Here is a 23,813-nt window from a genome sequence, read left to right on the forward strand (position 1 = left end):
GGTGAATCCAAGCTTGAGAAGACTCCAAATGGAATAAATTCCTCACAGCCATCCCCACTCAGGAAGAAGACGAAGGTGATAGTTATCAAGCCCATCATTTATCAACTTACCCCTCCACAGAAGAACTTACAGACACTGAAGAGTGCAGATGTCCGCTGGATATCACTGGTGTTTTGGAGAGGCAGAAGTCTGTTGGGAACATCCATGTGGATGGAAGTTCTTCCAATCAAACCAACAGTCATACACTATATGGCCAGAAGTTTGTGGACACCCCCTTCTAATTAATGAATTTGGTTACTCCATTAAATCCAGTAAAGAAAAATCTTAATGTTTCTTTATGTAATGGCTTGGGCTTTGCGTGCTTCCAAATTTGTGGCAACTGTTTGGGGATAGCCCTATTCTGTTCCAGTATGACAATGCCCCTGTGAACAAGTGAGGTCCATAAAGAAATGGTTTACTGTGTCTGGAATGGAAGAAATTGACTGGCCTGCACAAAGCCCAGACCTGAACCCAACTGATCACTTTTGGAGTGAACTGGAACAGCAACTTAAGTCAGACCCCATCGACCAACAGTTCCTGACCTCACTGATAGCCTTGTGTCTGAATGAGAGCAAATCCCTGCAGCCATGTTACAATATACAGTATAGTGGAAAGCCTTCCCAAAAGAGTGGAAGCTGTTATTACAGCAAAGGGGGAAATTGATGCCTAAGGTTTTTAAATCAAATGTTCATCAAGCACAAATGGTGTCCACAAACCTTTGGCCATATAGTGTACCTTTATCTCGAAGCCAGCTGGTTTTAAAAATGCTGTTTCACTGACCAACAGGCCATATCCAAGCCTTTCTTTTAAAACCCTTTTCTTCACTGATGAAGACTTTGATGACACATTTTAGCAATTGTTCTAATAGAACAGTTATGATTCAAGGATGTTTAGCAAATTAAGTTTAGTGTTATATTCTCGGTTTGATTTCATTATTTAAGTACCTCACTAAATAAGATTTTCTTAAACAGTTAAAATTGCACATTTCAAAATAATCCAACCACACATTTTAGAGAAGCATTTTATTAAGTATAGAAAGTACAGGAATTTTAGAAGACCTAATATTTACCTGATTCCTTCTGTTTATTCTAACCAACAATAAAAATACCCCCGTTTTCTGCTTTTTAAAAAGTGTTCGGTTAAGTAAATGCATATAGATAAAATTGGTAAATGCAAACAGATAAATTGCCATTCCAGAATTCTACTTAAATGCCATTAATCAACAACTTAAATGTATATATGGTGTAAAGCTAACAAAGTCTTACATTATTATGCTAGTTTAAGAAATGTTGAATAGAACTGCCCAAAAAATCTATTTAAATGCTAGTCCCCTGAGTCACTAATATTGTTAATATTACAACAAGAATTTGCCATTTAAAAAGTATGGAAAGGCAGAGTTAATAGAAAATGCTATAGTATTCAACCACAACTGAGTAAATATGGCCCAGGTCTTCTGTATTCCTGTATTTCTCCTTTACTTCTGTGGGCTAGTCGATTTGGGGTACTGGATGGTGTCGAGAGCAGCTCCGATGTCATAACTCTTGGTCTGGAGCAGTCTGGTTAGCCAGCCACCTTCATCTGTGAAGCCCATGGAGAGCATCTGAGAAAGGGACTCTACCAGCCTGGGGTCTGCATCTGATAGAAAGAGAAGATAAAAAATTGGGTTCCATGACATTTTTTGGTTTGCTAAGAACTGTAGAAATCTCAATTGAAAATTGGATTTGTTTTTTTGGCCCAGTGATGAAGCTTTTTACCTTGAGGAAGATGTGGGTAGAGCGCTGCTTCAAGCAGACCGGTGGGGCCCTGTGTGGTGGTGGAGCTTGCGCTTGAGGCAGTACTTAGCGGAGCTGGAGCATCATCCATCCCATCCTGCTCAATCCTGAGTAACTGCAACTCTCCTGTGGAGGGGTCTACCTCTTTAGAGCTCAGATAAGTCCATTCCTCATCACTTCCTTGGTCTTTCTGCCCCTTTACATCATTAAAAGTAATGCATGTTAATAGGATGTGTGGGCATCTGAATGATAAAGCTTGTCTCTTTTTAGCTGAAGCAGCCTCCGCTTTAGCTTTAACAAGCTCATCATATTCCTTGCTGTGTGGAGAGTAATCAAATTTAGTTTAGATTTTTTCACCTCGTGAAATTCTAGCAGTTTAAAGCTTACAAATTGCAACTCTGCTGTCATTGTCACCCAATTCAATGTAATTCCACACAAGAGACATTTTCTTTCACACAGCACAAGTTGTGAGCTAATTGTCTGATGCATTTTTCCACCCTCTTTTGATTGATAGGAAACAATCAGCATTCATCATCTGTTGTATTTCAACAATTGGCCAATGTCCAATAGCACAGCTAATAGTTTTATTGGCTGACATCAATGCATCTCTAGATATTAACTAGGGCTTTGGGCAAAATTACTATCAAAAGTGACAAAAATGCCCCCAAAATTCAAAAATGGGGCCCCCATAATGGACTCTCAATAAAATCTGACATAATTCTTATTCTATTCTAAGCCTAGTTAAACCCATTATCGCATTAATATTAGACATAAAAAGATGACAGTATATTTTTGGTTAAATATGGTTAGAAAAAATGGTCTTTCATTAAAAAAAATAAAATAAAAAAAAAAGTTAATTTCTGAGACTGGTAGGCCATCACATTTCTTAAGAAGCTATTGTATTCTTTTTTTTCCAATTTGGAATGCCCAATTCCCAATGTGCTTTTAAGTCCTCGTGGTCACATAGTGATTCGCCTCAATCCGGGTGGCGGAGGACAAATTCCAGCTGCCTCCGCATCTGAGACCCTCAACCCGTGCCATCTTATCACGTGGCTTGTTGAGCGCGCTGCCACGGAGACATAGCACGTTTGGAGGCTTCATGCCATCCACCGCGGCATCCACGCTCAACTCACCACGCGCCCCACCGAGAATGAACCACATTATAGCGACCACGAGGAGGTTACCCCATGTGACTCTACCCTCCCTAGCAACTGGGCCAATTTGGTTGCTTAGGAGACCTGACTGGAGTCACTCAGCATGCCCTGGGATTCGAACTAGCGAACTCCAGGGGTGGTAGCCAGCGTCTTTACCACTGAGCATCCCAGGCCCCCGTAAGCTATTGTATTCTTGAGGCTCCAATATTAACTTGATCACTTTGGCTCTGAAAATTTAAGACACTGCAATCATGGAACTTTATACTATTGGCGCTTCCAATACTGCTTGGATATCTTGGCAAGTTACCTTTGTTCCCTTACTGATAATCTCTTCAGAAGCCTGACTCCCTGGACCTGACCCTCTGGAAAGAAGCCCTATGGATCCACTGTCACTCCGGCCACTAGGTGAACCACTGGAGGTAGGAGGAGTTGGTGTAACTTTGGTCCGCTTCCCTTCATGCTCAACATCAATATCCACATCTATGCCTGCAAAGAAGCGTTTTTGTTTCAAAGGGTTTAGCCAACACGGTCATCAAACAAGTACACAGAACTCACAATTTTAAACAAAAACAATGGGCTTACCAAGAGGACTCAACATGGCAGCCACTTCCTCTCCAATGTTCTTCAGGTACTCCACATTAGCCTGGGAAAAGGGAGTTGCACCTGTGGATTAAAAATAAAATGGTTGAGAAATATTCAGATGCCACCAAAAGCAGGTGATGAAAAAAAGCTGAAGGAAGAATTATCTGCTTAATGGCCACATTGAGCGACAGTATCTCACCATTCTCTCCCATGTTTTTGGAGGAATCCTGATTTTTCTGGACTCCAGATGGACTGGGCTGAGCCTGGCTTTGGGCCTGAGCTTGAGCCTGAGTATGAGCATTTGCCCACATGCAGCGTCTCATCTTGCGCCAAATCTTCCCACGAGGGAGCTGCTGCACAAAAAAAATTATATGCAATCAGACTTATTTCTGAACGCCTTTTTAAAAAACAATAAAGAGACAAGAAATTTTGTTGTTTGCAATGCTAACTAAAAGTAGCGACACTACTAACTTTATACTACTAAATTCAGAAGTGTGACTGTAGGTCAGCTATTTGCATAAGTGTAGATTTTATAATAACAAGCTACTTTTTCCAACAATTAACAGTGTTATGTGTATATGTATAGCACACGCAGCAATCAGCAAAGCTAGGCGAAGCAGTGATCAAACATGCTCACCTAAAAAAACACCTTTCTCTTTCTCAGTTTTATTTTTGGGAAGTGAATCGGCTCATTCAGATGGTTCTTATTAATGGACCAATTAAAATAAACGATTCAGCGATTCCCTTTTATGTAGCGTCAGGAAGTCAAATTAATTTGAGTAAATTGTTTAGTTTGGAAAGTACATGTCAATGTTCTCAACCAGAGGGCCAGGGGCCTCAGCAAACTTTTAAAGGTTGCCTCGAGATGACTTGAAATAATTTAAAATGAATTCTATTAAAAAAAATCATATCTTCATTTAAATGCTGAGATTGATGATGTATGCCTACAACATATAAGCTAACAGTTTCTGAAACGTCTGGGAACCCGAAATTTATTGTGAAAAGTGTTTGAATCGATTGATACTCTGGGGTTTCTGGGGCTTCGAATATTGTCTTGGACAGTGGGGGCAAACCACTGATGTAAATGAATCATTTCAAATAAACGATTAACAGATTCACATGAGCCCCTGCACAGAAGTCTCTTTGATACTTTTTTAAACTATTTAGTTAATTGATTATTACAATGTTTTTGACTCAATTATATAAAATATTATGTTATTTTGTTTTTTCTCCCCAATTTGGAATGCCCAATTCTCAATGCGCTCTAAGTCCTCGTGGTGGCGTAGTGACTCACCTCAATCCGGGTGGCGGAGGACGAATCTCAGTTGCCTCCGTGTCTGAGACGTCAATCCGCGCATCTTATCACGTGGCTTGTTGAGCGAGTTACTGCGGAGACATAGCGCGCGTGGAGGCTTCACTCAGCACGCTCTGAGATTCGAACTCGTGACTCCAGGGGTGGTAATCAGCGTCTTTACTCGCTGAGCTACCCAGGCCCCTAAAATATTATGTTTTGTAGTTTTATTATTTAATATATTATGATCAATTCAAATTAAATTTGTTTAATGTCACCCTAATTGAGATCAGCTTTGATTTTAAGCTAGATAAATACCGTTCAGATTCCAGAATTAAAATAATATCGTCTGATCATCTGTTATTTATTAAAATAGATGTTCTTCCTTAAGTAGTTAGCTACTTTTTGTTGATGGCTTTTAGTGTAGCTAACTTTTTTTTACAGGGTAGTTTGACTGTAGTTTAGCTGCTTATGAGTAGCTTGGGAAGCTACAGTTTCGAAAGTAGCTTCTCCAACACTGTTAAGTTGCAGTAACATAACACTTGAAAAACAGCTATTCACCTCAAACATGTTGGCCATAGGGTGAAAGATGGGTATCAGAGAATGCTCCTTATGGAGACCTTTGCCCTGGCAGCTAGAGCACAAGTCATAATCGGGGCAAACGGTGCACTTGAAACGTGTTCCAGCCACCGGTCCCTCACACCCATCGCAGGTCACTCCTGAATGCACCATTGGAGGGTGATGAGGGGAAGGCCCCATATGAGGTGGTCCCGGAGGGCCCATATGAGGTGATCCTGGTGGGCCCATGTGATTCGGCCCTGGAGGGCTAAAGTGGGGGGCTCCATGAGGCACAGTGAATGAGAATCCAGGGAATCCATGAGGTGAGGGGTCACATTTGTGCTCCTTTCTTACTGCAAGGGGAAAAAATAGAATTATCATTAAAGGAATATTACAGGTTCTAAACAAGTTAAGCTCAATCTACAGCATTCGTGGCATAATGTTGATTACCACAAAAATGTGTCGACTTCTCCATCCTTTTCTTAAAAAAATAAATATGTGTGTTACAGTGAGGCAACCCACAATGGAAGTGAGTAGGGCCAATCCGTAAACGTTAAAATACTCACTGTTTCAAATGTATAGCCGCAAGACGTGAACAATATGCGTTAACATGATTTTAGTGTGATAAAATCGCTTACTAACCTTTTCTGTGTAAACTTATATCCAATTTAACAACTTCAGTTACTATGAAGACGTAATGCTTAAACCCAAAAATGACCATAAAAATTACGATTTAAACAACTTTACAGCTTAAATAATACATGAGTTTTACCAGAAGGATTAATGTAAGGGCTTTTATAAAATGATAAGCTTCATATTTCTGCCTTTAAAACCTCAAAACACACAAAGTCACCTTCATGCTATTATAAGCCCGGGACTTTTTAATAACATTGTATGTAAGTGGCAATTACCATTACAGGTAGCTGAAAACACACAAATTAAATGATCTCACACACAAGCTAGCCTCAAATGCCACGAAGCAATACAATAATTGAAGAATAATAACAAATACCTGGAACGTCCTGACTAGGTAAAATAATACATTACATAGCCAGGCTTCTACTATACAATTACGAAATGTGAGACCTTGAGTGATTGCCTTGTCTGCTGTCTCACTGCCATATACAATGACGGTTCTATATAATATACTCTCTGATGAAATAATATATCTTATAAAACTTATTTTTAACCAATACTAATCTCTGAAATTCACAGATATAGCTATTAAATGTTAAAATAAACCAATATTGTTTATTTTATTCAGAACTGCTGTCCTTTTTCAGTGCAAAAGCTGCATGTTAAACTGCACAAAAGTATCGTATACTAAAAAAAAAGCCTACTTTAGATAGAGGTATGAGATCTAGAGTTGTATGAATTGCAACAGATGTCAATTTTGATGGTGTAATAAATTCATACTTGTAGCTGAATGATCTTATCCTCTTAAATAGCACTAAAATCATGCAATTAATATTAAACTCTACTGATAAGTGTATAGTATATTCATCTATAAAGCTTTGCTCAGGCCTTACCATAATAAAGTGTCTTGTATGCTACTTACGCTTGATGAAAAGACGGAAGGTGTCATCCTTCACCAAAGCCAAACCCATCATGAGCTCGGCATCAGAAGAGAAAGCGATCATGTCACCATCCTCGTCTACAGGTCAAGAAAAACAAGGATTTTGTCATACAGAGTAAAACTTACACAGTAAAAACACTGTAGAACATGTTCTTATTGCTTATTTGACTTTTCCATGTTCATTAGTATGTAAAAGTGTATGCAAGGAAAGCTATTCCACCATTAGTGTTCTGTTTAATGAGATGCACAGCTCATAATTAATGCATCACATTTGTGTCTACTTCTAAAAAATATAAGACCTGAGAAACTACATTTATAAGTCCATTTTTTTATTAGTAGACCATTTATTTTCGTAAGGTGCCAAAGTTTATAATGTCCCTTTTCAACAAGACATCAAAGCTATTTTAAAAGTATCAAAATTGAGAAACGATAATCATACATTTGTTAATGAAATACAAATATAAATATAGCTGCAAGCACCGTAGGGCCTTTAAGCCCATGTTCTGCATTATATTAAGCATTTCTTAAACAATATGCAACAAAGACAATGCACAAATTGAATACAAAATGCCAACTCGATGGGAATACGGGTCTCATTGTTAGTCATTTTACATTTAGCTATTTTTATAGCGCCACCAAGTGGCTAAGCCCTATTTCTTTGTGTGTGTATGTGTGTCCTCAGAATGAGCCCTTACATAAGTGTGTCGAATTTCATGCAAATATCTCATTCCGTTTAAGAGTTATAGCTATTTAAGTAAAATGGCAGAGTTCACTACATGTATGTTGGCATGCCATCAACACGTATAATCAAATGTAAAATATATATATTTTTTTTTAATAATTATTGATCAAGACTCCAGAGAATCTTATGGCACTGGTTTCATTTGAATCGAGTGAAAAACCTAGGACTAGTTCGCAAAAGTAGGTTTTTAACATAATCTCAAATATTTAACGAACGGTTTGACTTACACCAATGGTTCTTGAGGCAGAGTTGTTCAGAATGAGAAGAGCTATCATATGATATGAATTACTTGTGCTTTTTGAAAACACTGCGTTATATAAAACCGTTAACACGCACAAAAATCGTGCTAGTGCCTCCCAGTGGCTGATTTTTTAAAACTTTGTACAGACCTCTTAGGCCAAGAGTCAAATAGGTCCACCGAATTTTGTTTTGATCGAGTTTCGTTAACCTTGTCTAATAGCTGCTGAAAGCTGACTGGCCGATGGCGGCCATGTTTCTCAACATATGCAAATGTCCTCATAGACAATGATGGCAGCTAAGACACACACACACTGCTTGCAAAGTCAATCGGACCAACGGTTTTTACTGTTGGGTAGAGTCACTTGGGGTAACCTCCTCGTGGTTGCTATAATGTGGTTTGCTCTCAGTGGGGCGTGTGGTGAGTTGTGCGTGGATGCCGCGGAGAATAGCGTGAGTCTCCACACGCGCTAGGTCTCCGCGGTAACGCGTTCAACAAGCCACGTGACAAGATGCACGGATTGGCAACTGAGATTCCTCCTCCGCCAACAGGATTGAGGCGAGTCACTATGCCACCACGAGGACTTAGAGCACATTGGGAATTGGGCATGCCAAACTGAGGAGAAAAGAACATCAGTTTTGGTGAAAATCTCTCAATTCTTCAAGAGTTATAGCCATTTAGGTAAAAGTGGCCACGCCCACTTTTATTTTGGAGTGTGGTAGCTACCGTGAATCGAAAGTTCAAACTTTTATATATATATAAATATTGATATTTAGACTCCATAGAATATTTTGTCCCGATCGGACGTTCAGCCTAGGACTAGTTCGCAAAAGTAGGTTTTGCAATAAAAAATAAAATAAAAAATATATAAATAAATAATATCACGGAAATGAAATAGGAGATATAGGTTTTGTTCGCCTTGAGCCACAGCTCACAATGATGTAAGGCACTGGAGTCTCTGGCATACGGTTTAAGAGTTATGGGCCAAAATGTTAAACTTTTTGTTTTGATCACTATAGCGCCACCGTCAGGCCGATCGGGGCGAGACTTTGCGCCTGAGTAGCGAGAGGGAGTACTACCTTCACACGAAGTTTTATGTCTCTAGGCCTTACGGTTTGGGCTCCACAATCAGTTTCAAAACAGAAAATAATAATAATAATAATAATAAAATCTGAGCAAATACAATAGGGTTTCTAGCACTTCCTGCTTGAACCCCTAAATATGACTTACCTTTGTAGTGCATTTGAAACGGCGCAGTCCTGAGACCGACAAAAACATCGAGCAATTTTTGTTTCAAATACTCAAAACTTGTTGAGACATGCTCCACAGCAAAGCGACGGATCTCCTTATTGCAGTCGTCCTTGCCGAGAAGGTAAGCTTTTATTGTCAACGACATAGTAGCGATTCTTGCCGACAAAAACTCGCGACTGAAATCCAACCGCAGTACGTGTTGCGCAGCAGAAAATACGCTTCTTTAGATATACGAGTCGAGCGTCATATGCAAATTAAGGCGGGGAATCAGCTAATCGTTGAAGAGAGCGCAAGTTTAGGGGCGTGTCCATGCGCTCCTTGACTGAAGGGGATATCCACCGACATCGCAGTGCAAGGTTCATGTTGTCTTGTGATCATGTGAATTAGATTTGAAAACAGAATGGACGAGCGTCAGTGATCAGGGGAATTAAAATATGTGAGGGGAAATTCCCTCTGAACTCATACATTGGATGAATGCCAATGAAAACACAATTATCTTTACAGCCCCGCCTACTGTTTATTATTAATAACCACTAACATGGCATTGTGAATGTCATTTAATCTCCCATTTTTTTGTTTGTTTGTTTTCTTGCTACACTATTTCTACAAATTGGTTTGTAAATGACCATTCCTGCTACTTTTTTTTTTTTCCAACCTGGTCATTTTGAGACAGGAAAAGTTACACAAACAATCTACTGCTTTTCCCCCTTGAGTCATTTAATTTCAACAGAAACAGCCAATATGAAAAGTCAAACAATGTTAAAATGTTTATTCTGGGGTTATATAACCATTTATTTATATATGTAACAAGATCATTTTGTTTTCTTGAGTAAATGTTTATCGTTACGATCAGTGTTGGGTGTAATGCGTTACTAAGTAATTAATTACTATAATTAAATTACTTTTTCATTCAAAAGTAAAGTAAGGGATTACTCTTAATTTTTCAGTAATTTAATTACAGTTACTTCTGATGTAATTGTGTTAAATACTGTATAGACTATAGAACAATTCTATATAAAACAATAGTGAATTTAAAATCGAAATTTAACATCTAATTTTAACATATATTTTTTATTTATAATTTTTTTTTGTAATGGGTTGGGTTATTTTCACCCAATTTGGAATGCCCAATTCCCAATGCACTTTTAAGTCCTCGTGGTCGCGTAGTGATTCGCCTCAATCCGGGTGGCGGAGGACGAATCCCGGCTGCCTCTGCGTCTGAGACCGTCAACCCGCGCCTCTTATCACGTGGCTTGTTGAGCGCGTTGCTACGGAGACATAGCATGTGTGGAGGCTTCACGCCATCCACCACGGCATCCACGCTCATCTCACCACGCGCCCCACCGAGAACGAACCACATTATAGCGATCACAAGGAGGTTACCCCATGTGACTCTACCCTGCCTAGCAACCGTGCCAATTTGGTTGCTTAGGAGACCTGGCTGGAGTCACTCAGCACGCCCTAACATATATGTTTTCTAATTTAACGCTGCCCCCTTAAATTCTTTGGCCAGTTCATGAATAATTTATTTGATTTTATATGATTTATTTGAAGGAATTAAAAGAAAAGTCTCATGTCTATCCTTGTATTTTTCATCTGGTCAAGGTTGATCAGGGTTTTAGAAAGTAATTAGTAATAAGTAATGCAATTACTTTTCAGACAGAGTAGTTAGTACAGTAATCTAGTTACACTGTAGATGATGTAATTAGTAGTTAGTAATTAATTACTTTTTTAGAGTAACTTACCTAACACTGGTTACGATACTAATGTAACTACAGAAATATAGCTGTGTCAGAGGCTGTGAGCATGAAATCAAGACATCCATCTTGCAAGCTCCACTAACCCACATAAATTTGATATGTGCGGAGTGTGTGGTGGGTGATTTATTTCTGCTACAGGTACTGGCTAAATAAAGTGCTCTGTCATCATGAATAAGAGTAGGCATGTAATAAGTAGCATGGCTCCCTTGATAACATTTTCAGATGGCTATATAGTCTGACCTGTTTTACTGGATTAAATTTTAACTCTGCAATTTTAAAGAATTCTTAAATACACCATAGAGTGTATAAAATGGATGGAGTATTATATAATGATTTCTAATTAATGTTGAAAAAATATCAAACCTAATAGTAATAATAAAAATGTAATTTATTATGGCCACAATTCTAGCAATGTCTGTGTACTGAATAATAATCATCATAATTTAATATGATTTTAAGTTTAAATTTTTTGTTTGTTTTAATATTCTTTAAAGGAATAGTTCACCAAAAAATGAAAATTCTCTCATCATTTACTCACCCTCATGCCGTCCCAGACGTGTATGACTTTCTTTCTTCAGCAAAATACAAAGATTTTTAGAAGAATATCTCAGCTCTTTAGGTCCATACAATGCAAATAAATGGTAGCTAAAACATTGAAGACCCAAAAAATAAAAAAAGGCAGCATAAAAGTAATCCATAAGCAGTGTTCGAAGTGTCCCCCCCCCAAAGTACTGAATAATTACATCAGACGCACGTACGACTCCCCAAGAACCCCTATGGGAATACCTTACAAAAATTCACAGAATAATTTGATATATTGATTAAAATGAGTAATTTTGATATTTTAATGAATTGCAGATGAATTGTAAGATGTTATAGGCTTAATAACAGACTATAATTTGTAGAATTTAAAATGTGGTCACCATGGCTGAGATGCATTTTGTTTCCTAGAGCTATAAATATGAAGTTGCTCAAATATATAGACTTTATTATACCTTAATGAATTGTTTTCTCTCATATGCCTGTAGTTTATCAACATGGCTTGCGTATTTAAAGATATTGAGGTAGGGCCCTTGTCACAAGCACAACATAATAATTAGACAAAGATATTTTTCCATATAGGATCCATGTAGTAACTTTACAAATGTTTGATAGTGAGCTAACATATAGTGTTAAATAAATAATTTTTTAAAATTTTGACACCCCCCAAACCCCCCTCAATTCGAACACTGTCCATAAGACTCCAGTGGTTAAATCCATATATTCAGAAGCAATATAAGTGTGGGTGAGAAACTTTTTTTTTTACGATAAATCTCCCCTTTCACTTTCACATTCTTCTTTTGTCTTTGGCAATTCGCATTCTTTGTGCATACTGCCGCCTAATGGGCAGGGAGGATAATTTATAGTAAAAAAAGGACTTAAATATTGATCTGTTTCTCATCCACACCTATGATATCACTTCTGAAGATATAGATTTAACCACTGGAGTCGTATGGATTACATTTATGCTGCCTATATGTACTTTTTGAGCTTCAAAGTTCTGACCACCATTCACTTGCAGTGTATGGATCGACAGAGCTAAAAATCTTCGCTTGTTTTCAACAGAAGAAAGAGAGTCATAAACATCTGGGATGGCATGATGGTGAGTAAATGATGAGAGAATTTTCATTTTTGGATGAACTATCCCTTTAAGTATTGTATTATTTTTTTACAATAATTAGTGCATTTGTTATTGATTGTGAATTATTATTATTATTTTTAATATAAGTAAATACACTTTTAATATAAAGTTACCTCTGAATATAATATTAACCCATATAAGCAAACTGATCTCATTTCAACTTTGTTGTTAAATGTAGCATACCATTTCAACTTTTTAGTTTGGTTTTAGGCAGCACAACGAAGTACATGTTCCCTTACCTGAATTTTAAAAACATTTCATCATGTTGACAGATGTGATGTCGCCCTCTATTCTAGAAACCACAAGAACTTTCTTAGTGCGGAAAGAAAGTTGTCATTCTGGAGTAGCGAGAGGGAATGACTCTGTCACCTGACTCTGACTCACATGCGTCATATGATTTCCATTGTTTACATGCAACATCACTGCAATCTAACAACATTAAAAATGACATCGTATTCCCTCACAAATAATCTGTTGTATTTAACAACTATATAAATATCTCAGATCTCTCAAATTATCATATTATTACTTTAAATTAAAAGCACAATTTTAAGACAGTTGAATCAGGTTAGTGGCCACATGTAAATGTTAAACTGGTGACCTGTGTTAAGTTTGAAAGATGAAGGTTCCTGCTATTAATTATTTATCTTTGCCTACTGTCATATTTAAATGAAGAGGTTTAATTCAGACATTTAAACTGTGTACATACATATATAACCTGAAACCAAGCCTTTTCTATGACATCTGTAGATAAAAGTGTTTTGTAAGTTGTGTGCAGTTGCTGATTACACCAATGATCAAATGCCATCTACTCTTAGGTGTCTATGAGCATACCTTAATCTGTTAAAAAGTTAAAAACTTTGTTTTGACTAATTTAAATTTGTGCATATTAATATTAATTAATAAATTAATTAATTTCATAAGTGTAAATGGAACAAAATCACATAAACAAATGTTATTTAAAACAGACTAATTATACAACAGCTGTATGCGCATGCAGTGAAAATGTGTAGTGATGATTGTTGTGTTTTACACTAATAGGATTTATGCCATTAGCTGTCATCACTGAAGGGAAGTAATTAATTCAATCAGTTAAGAAGGTTTGAGCAGCCAAAGCAATATTGCAACTGCATCTCCTTTAGATTTTCAGAGGAGCAGTGGTGGGGCCAGAAGGGTGGCATGGGGTGGCAGCTACCACCCTAAAAATGAGCTTTACCACCCCAACTCGGACCCCGCTCGCGTTATGGAGACTGTGCGCAATGGCTTAACCCATCCGTATCGCGCATGATCCATAACAATGTTCCCCAAACCAGATGAAATTATTGGCTGCCACCCCTCACTCTACTCTTGCCACCCCTGGCAAAAAATCCTGGACACGCCCCTGCAGAGGGCTATTCCAGAAAGCAAGGTTACATTACCCTGACATAAACCCTGAACTCTCGGTTGATTACACGGGGTTAGTTCACTCAACCATGAGTTTGAAACTCAGAGTTTGTGCGCATTCACAGTGAACTCGGAAAGGCATTCTCAGCAGATTGCCGAATTCTCGAGTCACCATAGCAACAGACACTAAGAAGAAAGGCGTGCCATATTTCAGTGATGCTGAACATGAAGTTTTAATGACTGCAAACGAGCATTACTTAATCTTCACTTGTAATAGCGATCGGAGATGCATCAGTTTAGGGCTGAGAGTTTGTTTGACAGAAAATAGGTTGAATCATTTCTTGATTTTTTTTAAAATGAATAAAACTATAAAGTTTTACCGTACATGTAAAAGCTTAATTCAACATTAATATAAGACCTCTCTCGCCTACATTAATGTTTAATAGGTCAACTGTTATATTATTTGTTTAAACTGAACTTCATTATAAGTATTAACATTCATATTCTATTAATATTATGATAATAGGCTATAGGTTTACTATATATTTTATTTTAAGATTAATTTGACTGGTATTTACCATGATCTGTGCATGCTAATTTTATTTTACCGTATGTCATGTGAACTAAATGTATTTCCTTTATGTTTAATACAATTTGATGTACACAATTTAACATTGGGGTTTCTAAAAACTCATTAAAATCATATCACCTTTCATTTCCCACTGTTGCTGATGGTGTCATTGTATTAATAGACCCTTTTTCAATTGTAGGATCTCCCACATTTGTTCTCATTTTTCATAGATTGAATGTAATGTTTATCAGTAGGACACACATGATTATTCCTAAGATGAAGATCTGCTGTAACAGAGGTGGAGAATGATGGGAGGCCCACAGAGTTATGTGACCATTATGTCTTTTCTTTTCTTTTTATTAAATGTGGCAATAAAACTTGTTTGTTGTCTTGTCCCCTAAAAGGCAATGGCTGCGCATTCTCATGTAGAGGGTCCGTCTACCTCCAACAACTTGGTATTGAATGAAATCATGTTGTTTTAACTGAAGATCATGTGTCTGATTTTACATTATAGATGTTCATGATCTCAGTATTAGAGAAGATAACTCTCATCTCTACCTAGCTGTAAAAGAAACTGTAAAAGGTCCATATTGAAAGGCAGATTAAACATGTATTTTAGAGAAGGACCACTAATGGAGTAGAGGGGGCTGAGCATCAGAAAGATACATCTTTTCATTGAAACACTTGACCATCAGCTAAAGGAGGGCACTGTAGGTGACTCTAAATGACAGCATGCCATATTTATATTTTCAGATAATAAAGAGAATACAATGAACAAGTCTGTATGCATTTGAAATGTATGCATTTATATGTACAGTACATGAAGTAGAGTGATAAGGAATCTTTAACCTATATGCTATATCTGTGGTCTGTGAAATGATCACATATTATCCAATTAGTGAAGAAGAATGAGTGATTAATTGCTTAAGCTTTGAATTGGCAGACATTACCTGCATAATGATAATGTAATATTATACACAACATGAATATTCATTGACTGAAGGAACTGTAAAAAGAATGTGGGTGCTATAATAATTGTATCTTTGATATTTCTAGATATGTTCATTACATTAATATCATGAAATTATTTATTAGAAAGGCTAAATATAAATACATAAAGCCCTTTCTTTACAGTGAAGAGTGTGGAAGCCTTTCCAGTGCTTGGAACCACACTAATTTCAATGGATGACAGGCATAGTGGAAAACAGGCTGTGTAAAATACAAGCTCATGCTCAGAAGAACTGGATTTTGAGAAATGATTAGATCAGACAGGCATTATTCGTTTTCAAAATTATATTATATTATATTATATTGAAGCCTATTATATTATATTATATTATATTATTCACCACTGTCATAAAAACAGAAAATAACTTACAAAGACAAAGATTTTGAAAGCATTTTACATCCCACATTAATTATTATTATTATTATTATTTACAGTAGTAACTATAACTGTAACTATAACATTTTGGCAAATATTATGGTAACCACAGTGATTTTTAAAATGTATATTATATTATATTATTCACCACTGTCATCAAAAAAGAAAATAAATTAAAATCGCAAACATTCTGAAAGCGTCTTTCAACCCACATTAATTTATTAGGTTTTTACATAGATATTATGGTTACTATAGATAATTTTTTTGTAAAGGATATTATATTATATTACATTATATTATATTATTCACCACTGTTATATATAAAAAAAGAAATTAAAGTGACAAAGATTCTGAAAAGCATCTTACATCCCACATTCATTTATTTTGTTTTTTTACAATTTACAATTTTATTTATTTTTTTACTGTAGTAACAATAACTGTAGAAATGTTAGCAAATTAATCGCATTATAGCAAATATTATGGTTACCACAGAAAGCTTTTAAGGTATATTAGGTATATGTTAAAATATGATATTAGATTAGATTATTCACCACTGTTTTAAAAAAAGAAAATAAATTAAAATGACAAAAATTCTGACAGCATTTTACATTCCACATTAATTATCATCATTATTATTTTATTTTTATTTTTATTTTTTTACAGTAGTAACAATAGCTATTGTAATTTTACCAAATTAATCACATCTTAGCAAATATTATGGTTACCATAGTCCACTTTTTTTTTTAGGTGTATTATTATATTATATTATATTATATTATATTATCACACGGTAGCCTGGAATACTCGATTCTGATTGGTCAATGGCTCCATCTAGAGGTCCTTACGAGCCGTCTTGTACTTGCTTGTTTTAATTATTAGGTGGGTTACCCCCCCACCCCCCTGGAATCTACGCCACTGAGTGACACATATGCTCTCGTTGATATTAATAAAACATATATACATTACAGTGCTCTTATGATATGTGTTTTTGTTTTTGACCGCATGGAGGAGCAACTGCACCATGAGTCCGAACCTGTCCAGCACGAGCGTGCACAATATGAGAATGAACAGGCACATTTCACAACACTGTTAAACGGTCTCTTGCAGTGGAGCAGTAAACACAAAGCCCTCCCCTGTCCCTCATATGAGCGCGCTGTTGTCATTAACGCACAGACGCACCCCGGCAACGCACGCGCCAGACGCGCTCCAGCACACGGGTTCGATTCGGACATGATCCCGGCGACGACCCGGAGATGAGGCTCAGAAATGGCACCTTCCTAACAGTCGTACTATTCGGGTTATGTGGGCTTATATCCTTATCGTGGTACACCGCATTCAGCAATTCCAAAGGTAAGACACCGGCTCTCTGTCTGAGCGCGCGCCGGGGGCGTGTGTTTACTGTTTTGGAGTCTTCATGTCCATATGCATCGCGTCTGTAAATGAAATGCGTTTCTTCTTGCATTCTGTCAAGCGTTCAAATGCAGCAGTGAAGCGCTCGAGCTGCAGAATAGTGGACAGCTGTTTGTGCGATGCGTTCAATGCACGCCTCGTTTGTGCACCTTGTCTTGAACTGTTCCTCAAACTATCAAAGAAGCATGCTGATATTTCCTTGATACAAAGAAAATAGCATGGTCCCTTAGCTCTAACAAAAGAGGGCTCTTTAATGATAGGCTATTAATAGTTCAATATAGAACCATAACTACATAAAGAAGCCCTTCCTGCTGAAATTGTTCTTTTTGTTTTGGCACCTGGACTTTCAAATCAAGACATTTAAAGGGGTTTGCTGTTGTTACATGCCAAAGATACCTAATCTGGTGCTATTTAGAACCTTTTTTCTTCAGAGTGTCTCATGCAATCAACTGTTTGGTGAATGTATTTAGAATTTTTTGATTAATCGACATTTGGAAAATAACAGAGTTGCATGAAAGGTTCCTTTTGAATCAGAGCATGTTAGTTTCTTACAATCTAATGATGATGATGCTGAGATTTCTCATTTTTAACATGTCTTCTGTTCATAGTGAAGGATTCAGTTGTCACCATAAAGCAGAATAGTTAAAATTATATTGCTGCATGTGTATGTATCTTGTCAATTGGTTCCTTGCTTGGTCTGAAATGATGTCCAGCTTGAATCAGTTGGTGATGGATTTCTCATAAAATGCTCATAACTTGCCACAAAACATGACTGACATCAGAAATGGATATGATAAGCATACAATAAGCATTCTTTATTTTAAATTATGATTATGTTTTCCAAAATTACTCGCTTATTTCAATGTGATCCTTTTTCAGATTCAGTTTTAAATCAGTTTTACAGACTCAAGCAGAGAATATACTCTTTGGGACTCCATAGATATGAATCTATTTTTATTGATATAGTTCAAAGAAAAAAAAATCTGGGAAAAAAAAAAAACATTAAAAAGAAAAAAAATCAAAGGAAAAACATTTTCTGAGAAAATAAGCAAAAAAAAACAAAAACAAAAAAAATTTTAAAGAAAAAAAATTCAAAGGAAAAAAAAAATTCTGAGAAAAAATCAGATTTTTTTTTTTTTGTAGGACATAGGCTCAGGATGGCAATAAGACACCTAAAAAAATTCACCTAGTGAAAAAATAAATACAAAAATCACCTAGTGATTTTTTTCTTCCACCTTGCGGTTCAGGGCTTCCATACAAACCAACATTTTTACTGTATTTTAAATCTTAGATTCAACATTGACTCTATGCTTCCTCTGATATACCTTTTAAGCCATAAAAAGTTTTTAAAAGAATATTACTGGTTCAATACAATTTAACCTCAGTCAACAGCATTTGTGGCATAATGTTAATGACCAAAATTTGACACAATTTTCAGTTTTGTGTAGACTATCCCTTTAAGATTTGTCTTCATTAGATTTAAACTAGTGGGTTCAATACAATCGACAGTTTTTGTGGTATGATGTTGATAACCACGAAAAAATTATTTTGACTTGCCTCTCGCAGGGTCAGAAATTAACTTTATTATTACAGTGTAATATTACACACATCTGTGTGCAAATAACTCTTTTATTCTTTAGCTAATGCTGACCAATTTGGAGCAGATGTGAATTAAGGACTAATTTTCTGGCAGGTGAAAATGAGTATTTCTTTCTGTCAGCTCTCTCTTTCTCTTTTAGTCTATCAGGGTTGTTCACAAATCAGAGCAAATATACTCTGTAGTCTGTCAGCTTAATTGTACTGAAGATTTTGCTTTATTAAATGCAGGAAAGAGAATCAATATACAGTACGTTTATGTCATCGGTCTTGATTTTGTTTGTGCTTTTTGTTTTCATTGGGAAATGTCTTGTCTCAAAATCGATAGATGAATGTAGTGTAACTTAAGCCTTTTGTGTGTGTGTGTGTGTGTGTGTGTGTGTGTGTGTTTTTCACTCTGAAGTCCAGTGCTTGAATGTGTCCATAATTTGCTGTTGTCCTGTCGTTATGAACATCTGCGCTTGTGCATGTTTGCAGCGGACACCAAATTTCTTATACTGTTGCCAAACACTTATTCAGTCAGGTTTAGAATACATTTAGAATACATGAATAATGAATTTACCTATTGTTTTGGACTGGTTACATAAATTGCTTCTTCAGTCTTACACACAAGGCCTGACATACATGCTGTAATATGTGATGTGTTTGAAAATGAACTCATGCAATAGATGTTTGAGTGTATCAACATTGCTACTGTTTTTTGTGTGTGTGGCTATATGTGCAAATTTCAACTGGTTTTGTAAGTTTCCAAGTTTGTCCACTCTATTTATTCCAGTTGAAATGATCTAGACTGATCTTGTGCGAACAACCATCAACTATCTTTGTGAGTGCATGTATTCAGGACCATGGCGAGATTAAGATTGTCGGAGGGGTGGGGGTTTTGGCGGATGCGGTGGTCTATTAGCACGACCACCATGTCATTGGCACTCCCAGCTGCTGGAGGGGATGGGTTGGAGGGGGTGGGGGAGTTTGGGAGCAGCTTCCGAATTGGCGCCCAACACAGCTGGACCGCCTAGTTTTCCTATGCCTAGAAATGGCCGTGCATGTACTGTATTATGTAGTCCATATCATGTTGTCCTTATTTCTACCCTAAACCATTTAATTCTTGGGTCTTTTGATCTCTGAATAGGCTTGTCACAAATAGTGGCCTTTAACTTATAATAGATGCACCACAATATGTGAAAGAAGTCTCTCAAAACTGTATTGGGTGAATCTCATGTAACTCGTCATGAACAAGTTTGGTTGATATTTCAAGGAAAAACCAAAATAGATTAAAGAAATTTTTAGGACCATTAAGCACCTTCCCCCCAATTGTCAGCAGTTTACTGTAATTACTGAAAATAAGATTTTCTTTAATTGAAATAAAAATGTAAAAAAAACAAAAAATGGAATTATCATTAGTGTAATGTGAAACAATTTCATTCTCATTACTGTAATGCTTAATAAAGTTATATTATTTATACACATACTGCACTTTATGTACACTCCTAAAGTACAACTTTAAAAGAATAGTTCACCCAAAAATGAAAATTCTCTCATCATTTACTCACCCATATGCATAAAATAAATATTTTATTTATTTATAAGTCAGCATAAAAGTAATCCATATGACACCAGTGGATAAGTCAATGTCTTCAGAAGCGATATGATAGGTGTGGGTGAGAAACAGATTGATATTTAAGTCCATTTTTACTATAAATTCTCCTCCCTGCTCAGTCAATCTCCACATTCATTTTCACATTCACTTCTTGTGTTTTGCATCTGAGACCATCAATCCGCGCATCTTACCATGTGGCTTGTTGAGCGCGTTACCTAGCGCGTGTGGAGGCTCACGCTATTCTCCGCGGTATCCACGCACAACTCACCACGCGCCCCACCAAGAGTGAGAACCACATTATAGCTACCATGAGGAGGTTACCCCATGTGACTCTACCCTCCCTATAGCAACCGGGCCAATTTGGTTGCTTAGGAGACCTGGCTGGTGTCACTCAGCATGCCCTGGATTCGAACTCACGACTCCAGAGGTGGTAGTCGGCGTCTTTACTCGCTGAGATACCCAGGTGTTTGGGATGATTTTAATATTTGAATTACTGTATGACAGTAATGAGAATGAATTTTTGCACATTCGCATTAAAATGTGTTTGGGGAGGGGGTAATTAAAAAAAATAAAATAAAAATAAAAATGTGACGGTGCAAACAATCTTCATGGTTTAAAAAATAGGCTAAGTTTTCTTCATGCAAATATTGTTTATTCCTCCCTGGTAACACTTCAAACCGTTAACATTAGTTAACATGAACTACTGTTAAACAATGCTTTTACAGGATTTAGTAATCTTGTTTAATGTTCATTTCTACATATACATTTTTAACATTACACATTATATACAGTATGTTGACATTAGTGAAGTGGCAATATGAACATAAACAAACAATGAATTGTAGTATTTTGATAAATTTGCATTAACCAAGATTAATAAATGCAGAAAAAATATTTTTTAATGTTAATTTCTACATGTACTAATACATTTTTAACATTACACATTGTATATGTTGACATTAGTTAATGCATTATGAACATGATCACGAACAAACAATGAATTCTACTATTTTGATAAATTAACACTAACCAATATTAAGAAATGCAGTCAAAATTATTTAAAATTGTTCATTGTTAGTTCATGATTAACTAATGTTAATGATTAGAACAGAAGTGTTACCTTTTTACTTTTAATGTGCATATATAATATTTATATATAATATGTTTTTTAAAACATGAGATTGACCTCATTACTGCTTTAAAATCATAAAAAATTGCTAATAGAAAAATAAGAATTTTTTAACTCCCAGAGAAGTTTTGAGCTTCTTGTCATGAGAAACAAAGCTCACTCAGCAGTTACGTAGTGATGTTTTGCTGGAGCTGGAAAAAATAAAACAAACATCTCGTACTTGTCCAAGCATGCCTGTAAAACACTCTGACATGAGTAAGCTCAAGGGAGCCACAGTTTACCCTTCATAACAAGGCTACACTACTTTTCAAGAAGGATCTAGCGAGCTAACACAGGAATATTCCAAGCAGCCGTTCAATTAGTTTTTTTTTTTTAAGGAATAGTTCATCCAAAAATTTAAGTCCTGTCATCATTTACTCACACTCATGTCATTCCAAACCACATATTTAAACTTTGCGCGTCAATGACACCCTACTTTTACTGTGCTTTTTTTGTCCTTTTTGGAGCTTGACATCCCTGGTCACTGTATGCTTTCTTTGTATTGAAAAGAGCAGTGTGAACATTATTCAAAACTTCTCCTTTTGAGTTCAGTGGGGGACAGAAGGTCATATGGGTTTGGAACGATATGAAGATGAGTAAAATAATGACCAAATCAGTGTCATTACCAGTGAGAGTGAATCAGATCTACCAAACTGCACTGCGCACAGTATGTGTTCTCACTGAGTCCAGGGAGAAAGGTCTCATTATCTGTTCCCTGAGAGAGATGAAGATCAGGTTTGACTTCTTGGTCCTTCTCCTTTTGCTTTTGGCTGGGTCTCTTTTCTTTCTCTCGGTTGCTCAGAAGAAAAGTGAATCCCAGCAGGTATCATATTGCCTTGAGCTGATGGTGATAAAACCAAGCTGGTGTGTTTATCTCCGACCTAATCACACTGATACTCCCTAGTTACCCAGAACCCTCCCTGCAGAGATGAGGCAAGGAATCTGAGCAACCTTGTATTGATTTAGTCTTTTGAGAGAATAAATGGATAGAGTAACTAGAGACTATCTGTATTCTTGCAAGAATTAGCATCATTTAACGATTTATTTAAGGCTGTAGTTGGTAATGCATTTCTAGTTCCTCTTAGTAAAGTAGTCATGATTCTACAAATGCAGATTGCATCACTATTTAAACTTGTGTAAAAGATGTGCATTTTGGAACATTATTTATTTAATTTATTTAATTAGTCTTGTTTATTGGTGATTCTCACAAAACTTGTCATGAAAATGTCCTGGTCCTATTTTACTCAAAAAAGAAAACAAATTAAAAATTATTATTTGCATATACCGTAGACGATAATTAGGTTTATTAGTTTTTTTTTGTTGTTTTTTTTTTTAAATATTTTGACCTTATTTTTATGATAGTTACTCACATTTTCCCTATCAATTATCATAAAAAAAAAAAAAAAATAGATGGTCATTATGATTTTCTCATTACCGCAATGTAAAAACAAAAAACTAAAAAACTCACTTGGTACTGCCTTTCAAGGCATTGTACAGCAGCATCATTGTTTCTGTAATAGAGTAAAAAATACTGTTACAGTAATGAGAAACATCATTGAAATCACTGGGAATAGTAAAAGCACAAAGTCCAGATGCATTACGATAATGAGAATTGGGGGGTAAAATGTGCTTAAGAGTAATGAAAATAATGTCACAATGCAAAAAATCTTAATGGTACTAAATGTACGCTTCATTTTCTTTATGCAAAATATAATTTCAGTATTTGTTTGTGGTTAAAAATGACCTGGAAATTTCCTTGACAGGTTTCATGAGAATGACCCTTGTGTATTTGTTTTTTGGTTTAGTTGTTTCTTGTTTCTTGTAGTAGTTTATGTGCAACTATGTATGTAACTACTCTATAAAGGTGGCATTCAGGCTGGAGCGTTCTTGCGTTCAAAATGGCTAAACGGAGCACAATGAAATTGAACTGAATATAAAAGTCTAGAGACACATTTTTAAAAGTTGAACTAGTTTTCTCTTGACACGACGTCTTAAAAACACTCATGGGGTAAGACCCTGAAAAACAATGACCAAAGAGGCGTGTGCAATTAAATTGACAA

The 23,813-nt window shown here is 36.3% G+C and overlaps 2 protein-coding genes across 4 annotated transcripts in view; one reads left to right on the plus strand and one right to left on the minus strand.

Annotated features, from left to right (window-relative positions):
• Positions 1 to 1,046: 1,046 nt before the first annotated feature.
• LOC127412849 (sequestosome-1-like) lies at positions 1,047 to 12,905 on the minus strand. 3 transcript variants are annotated; one of them, XM_051649522.1, is made up of 8 exons: positions 12,884 to 12,905; positions 6,955 to 7,050; positions 5,400 to 5,749; positions 3,747 to 3,900; positions 3,548 to 3,628; positions 3,273 to 3,451; positions 1,794 to 2,007; positions 1,047 to 1,674 (listed from the first exon to the last, which is right to left on the minus strand). In XM_051649522.1, exons 2-8 carry the CDS (start codon positions 7,034 to 7,036, stop codon positions 1,514 to 1,516), a joined length of 1,221 nt encoding a protein of 406 aa, XP_051505482.1. In that variant the 5' UTR covers positions 7,037 to 7,050; positions 12,884 to 12,905; the 3' UTR covers positions 1,047 to 1,513. The 3 variants fall into 3 exon arrangements, with proteins under 3 accessions (XP_051505482.1, XP_051505481.1, XP_051505480.1); XM_051649521.1 differs by lacking the exon at positions 12,884 to 12,905 and adding an exon at positions 9,183 to 9,437 and having other exon boundaries at positions 3,747 to 3,897; XM_051649520.1 differs by lacking the exon at positions 12,884 to 12,905 and adding an exon at positions 9,183 to 9,437.
• A 4,185-nt stretch (positions 12,906 to 17,090) lies between these two features.
• LOC127412847 (alpha-1,3-mannosyl-glycoprotein 4-beta-N-acetylglucosaminyltransferase B) overlaps positions 17,091 to 23,813 on the plus strand; it is a 153,344-nt gene continuing 146,621 nt past the window's right edge. The window contains exon 1 of the mRNA XM_051649518.1: positions 17,091 to 17,332. Within this exon, the coding sequence (XP_051505478.1) occupies positions 17,236 to 17,332 (97 nt within the window). The 5' untranslated portion in view covers positions 17,091 to 17,235. The remainder of the gene's footprint in view (positions 17,333 to 23,813) is intronic.

Source organism: Myxocyprinus asiaticus, chromosome 22, assembly GCF_019703515.2.
Source record: "Myxocyprinus asiaticus isolate MX2 ecotype Aquarium Trade chromosome 22, UBuf_Myxa_2, whole genome shotgun sequence".
Taxonomy (NCBI): domain Eukaryota; kingdom Metazoa; phylum Chordata; class Actinopteri; order Cypriniformes; family Catostomidae; genus Myxocyprinus; species Myxocyprinus asiaticus.

Bases quoted from the DNA above. Each gene is read 5' to 3' on its own strand.
- LOC127412849 (XM_051649520.1), bottom strand. From the start codon at position 9,348: ATGTCGTTGACAATAAAAGCTTACCTTCTCGGCAAGGACGACTGCAAT. The intron at 3,629-3,746 runs GTGAGATACTGT...TTTAATCCACAG, and splicing joins CAAAAACATGGGAGAGAATG to GTGCAACTCCCTTTTCCCAG. The intron at 2,008-3,272 runs GTAACTTGCCAA...AATGATGTAAAG, and splicing joins TTATCAGTAAGGGAACAAAG to GGGCAGAAAGACCAAGGAAG.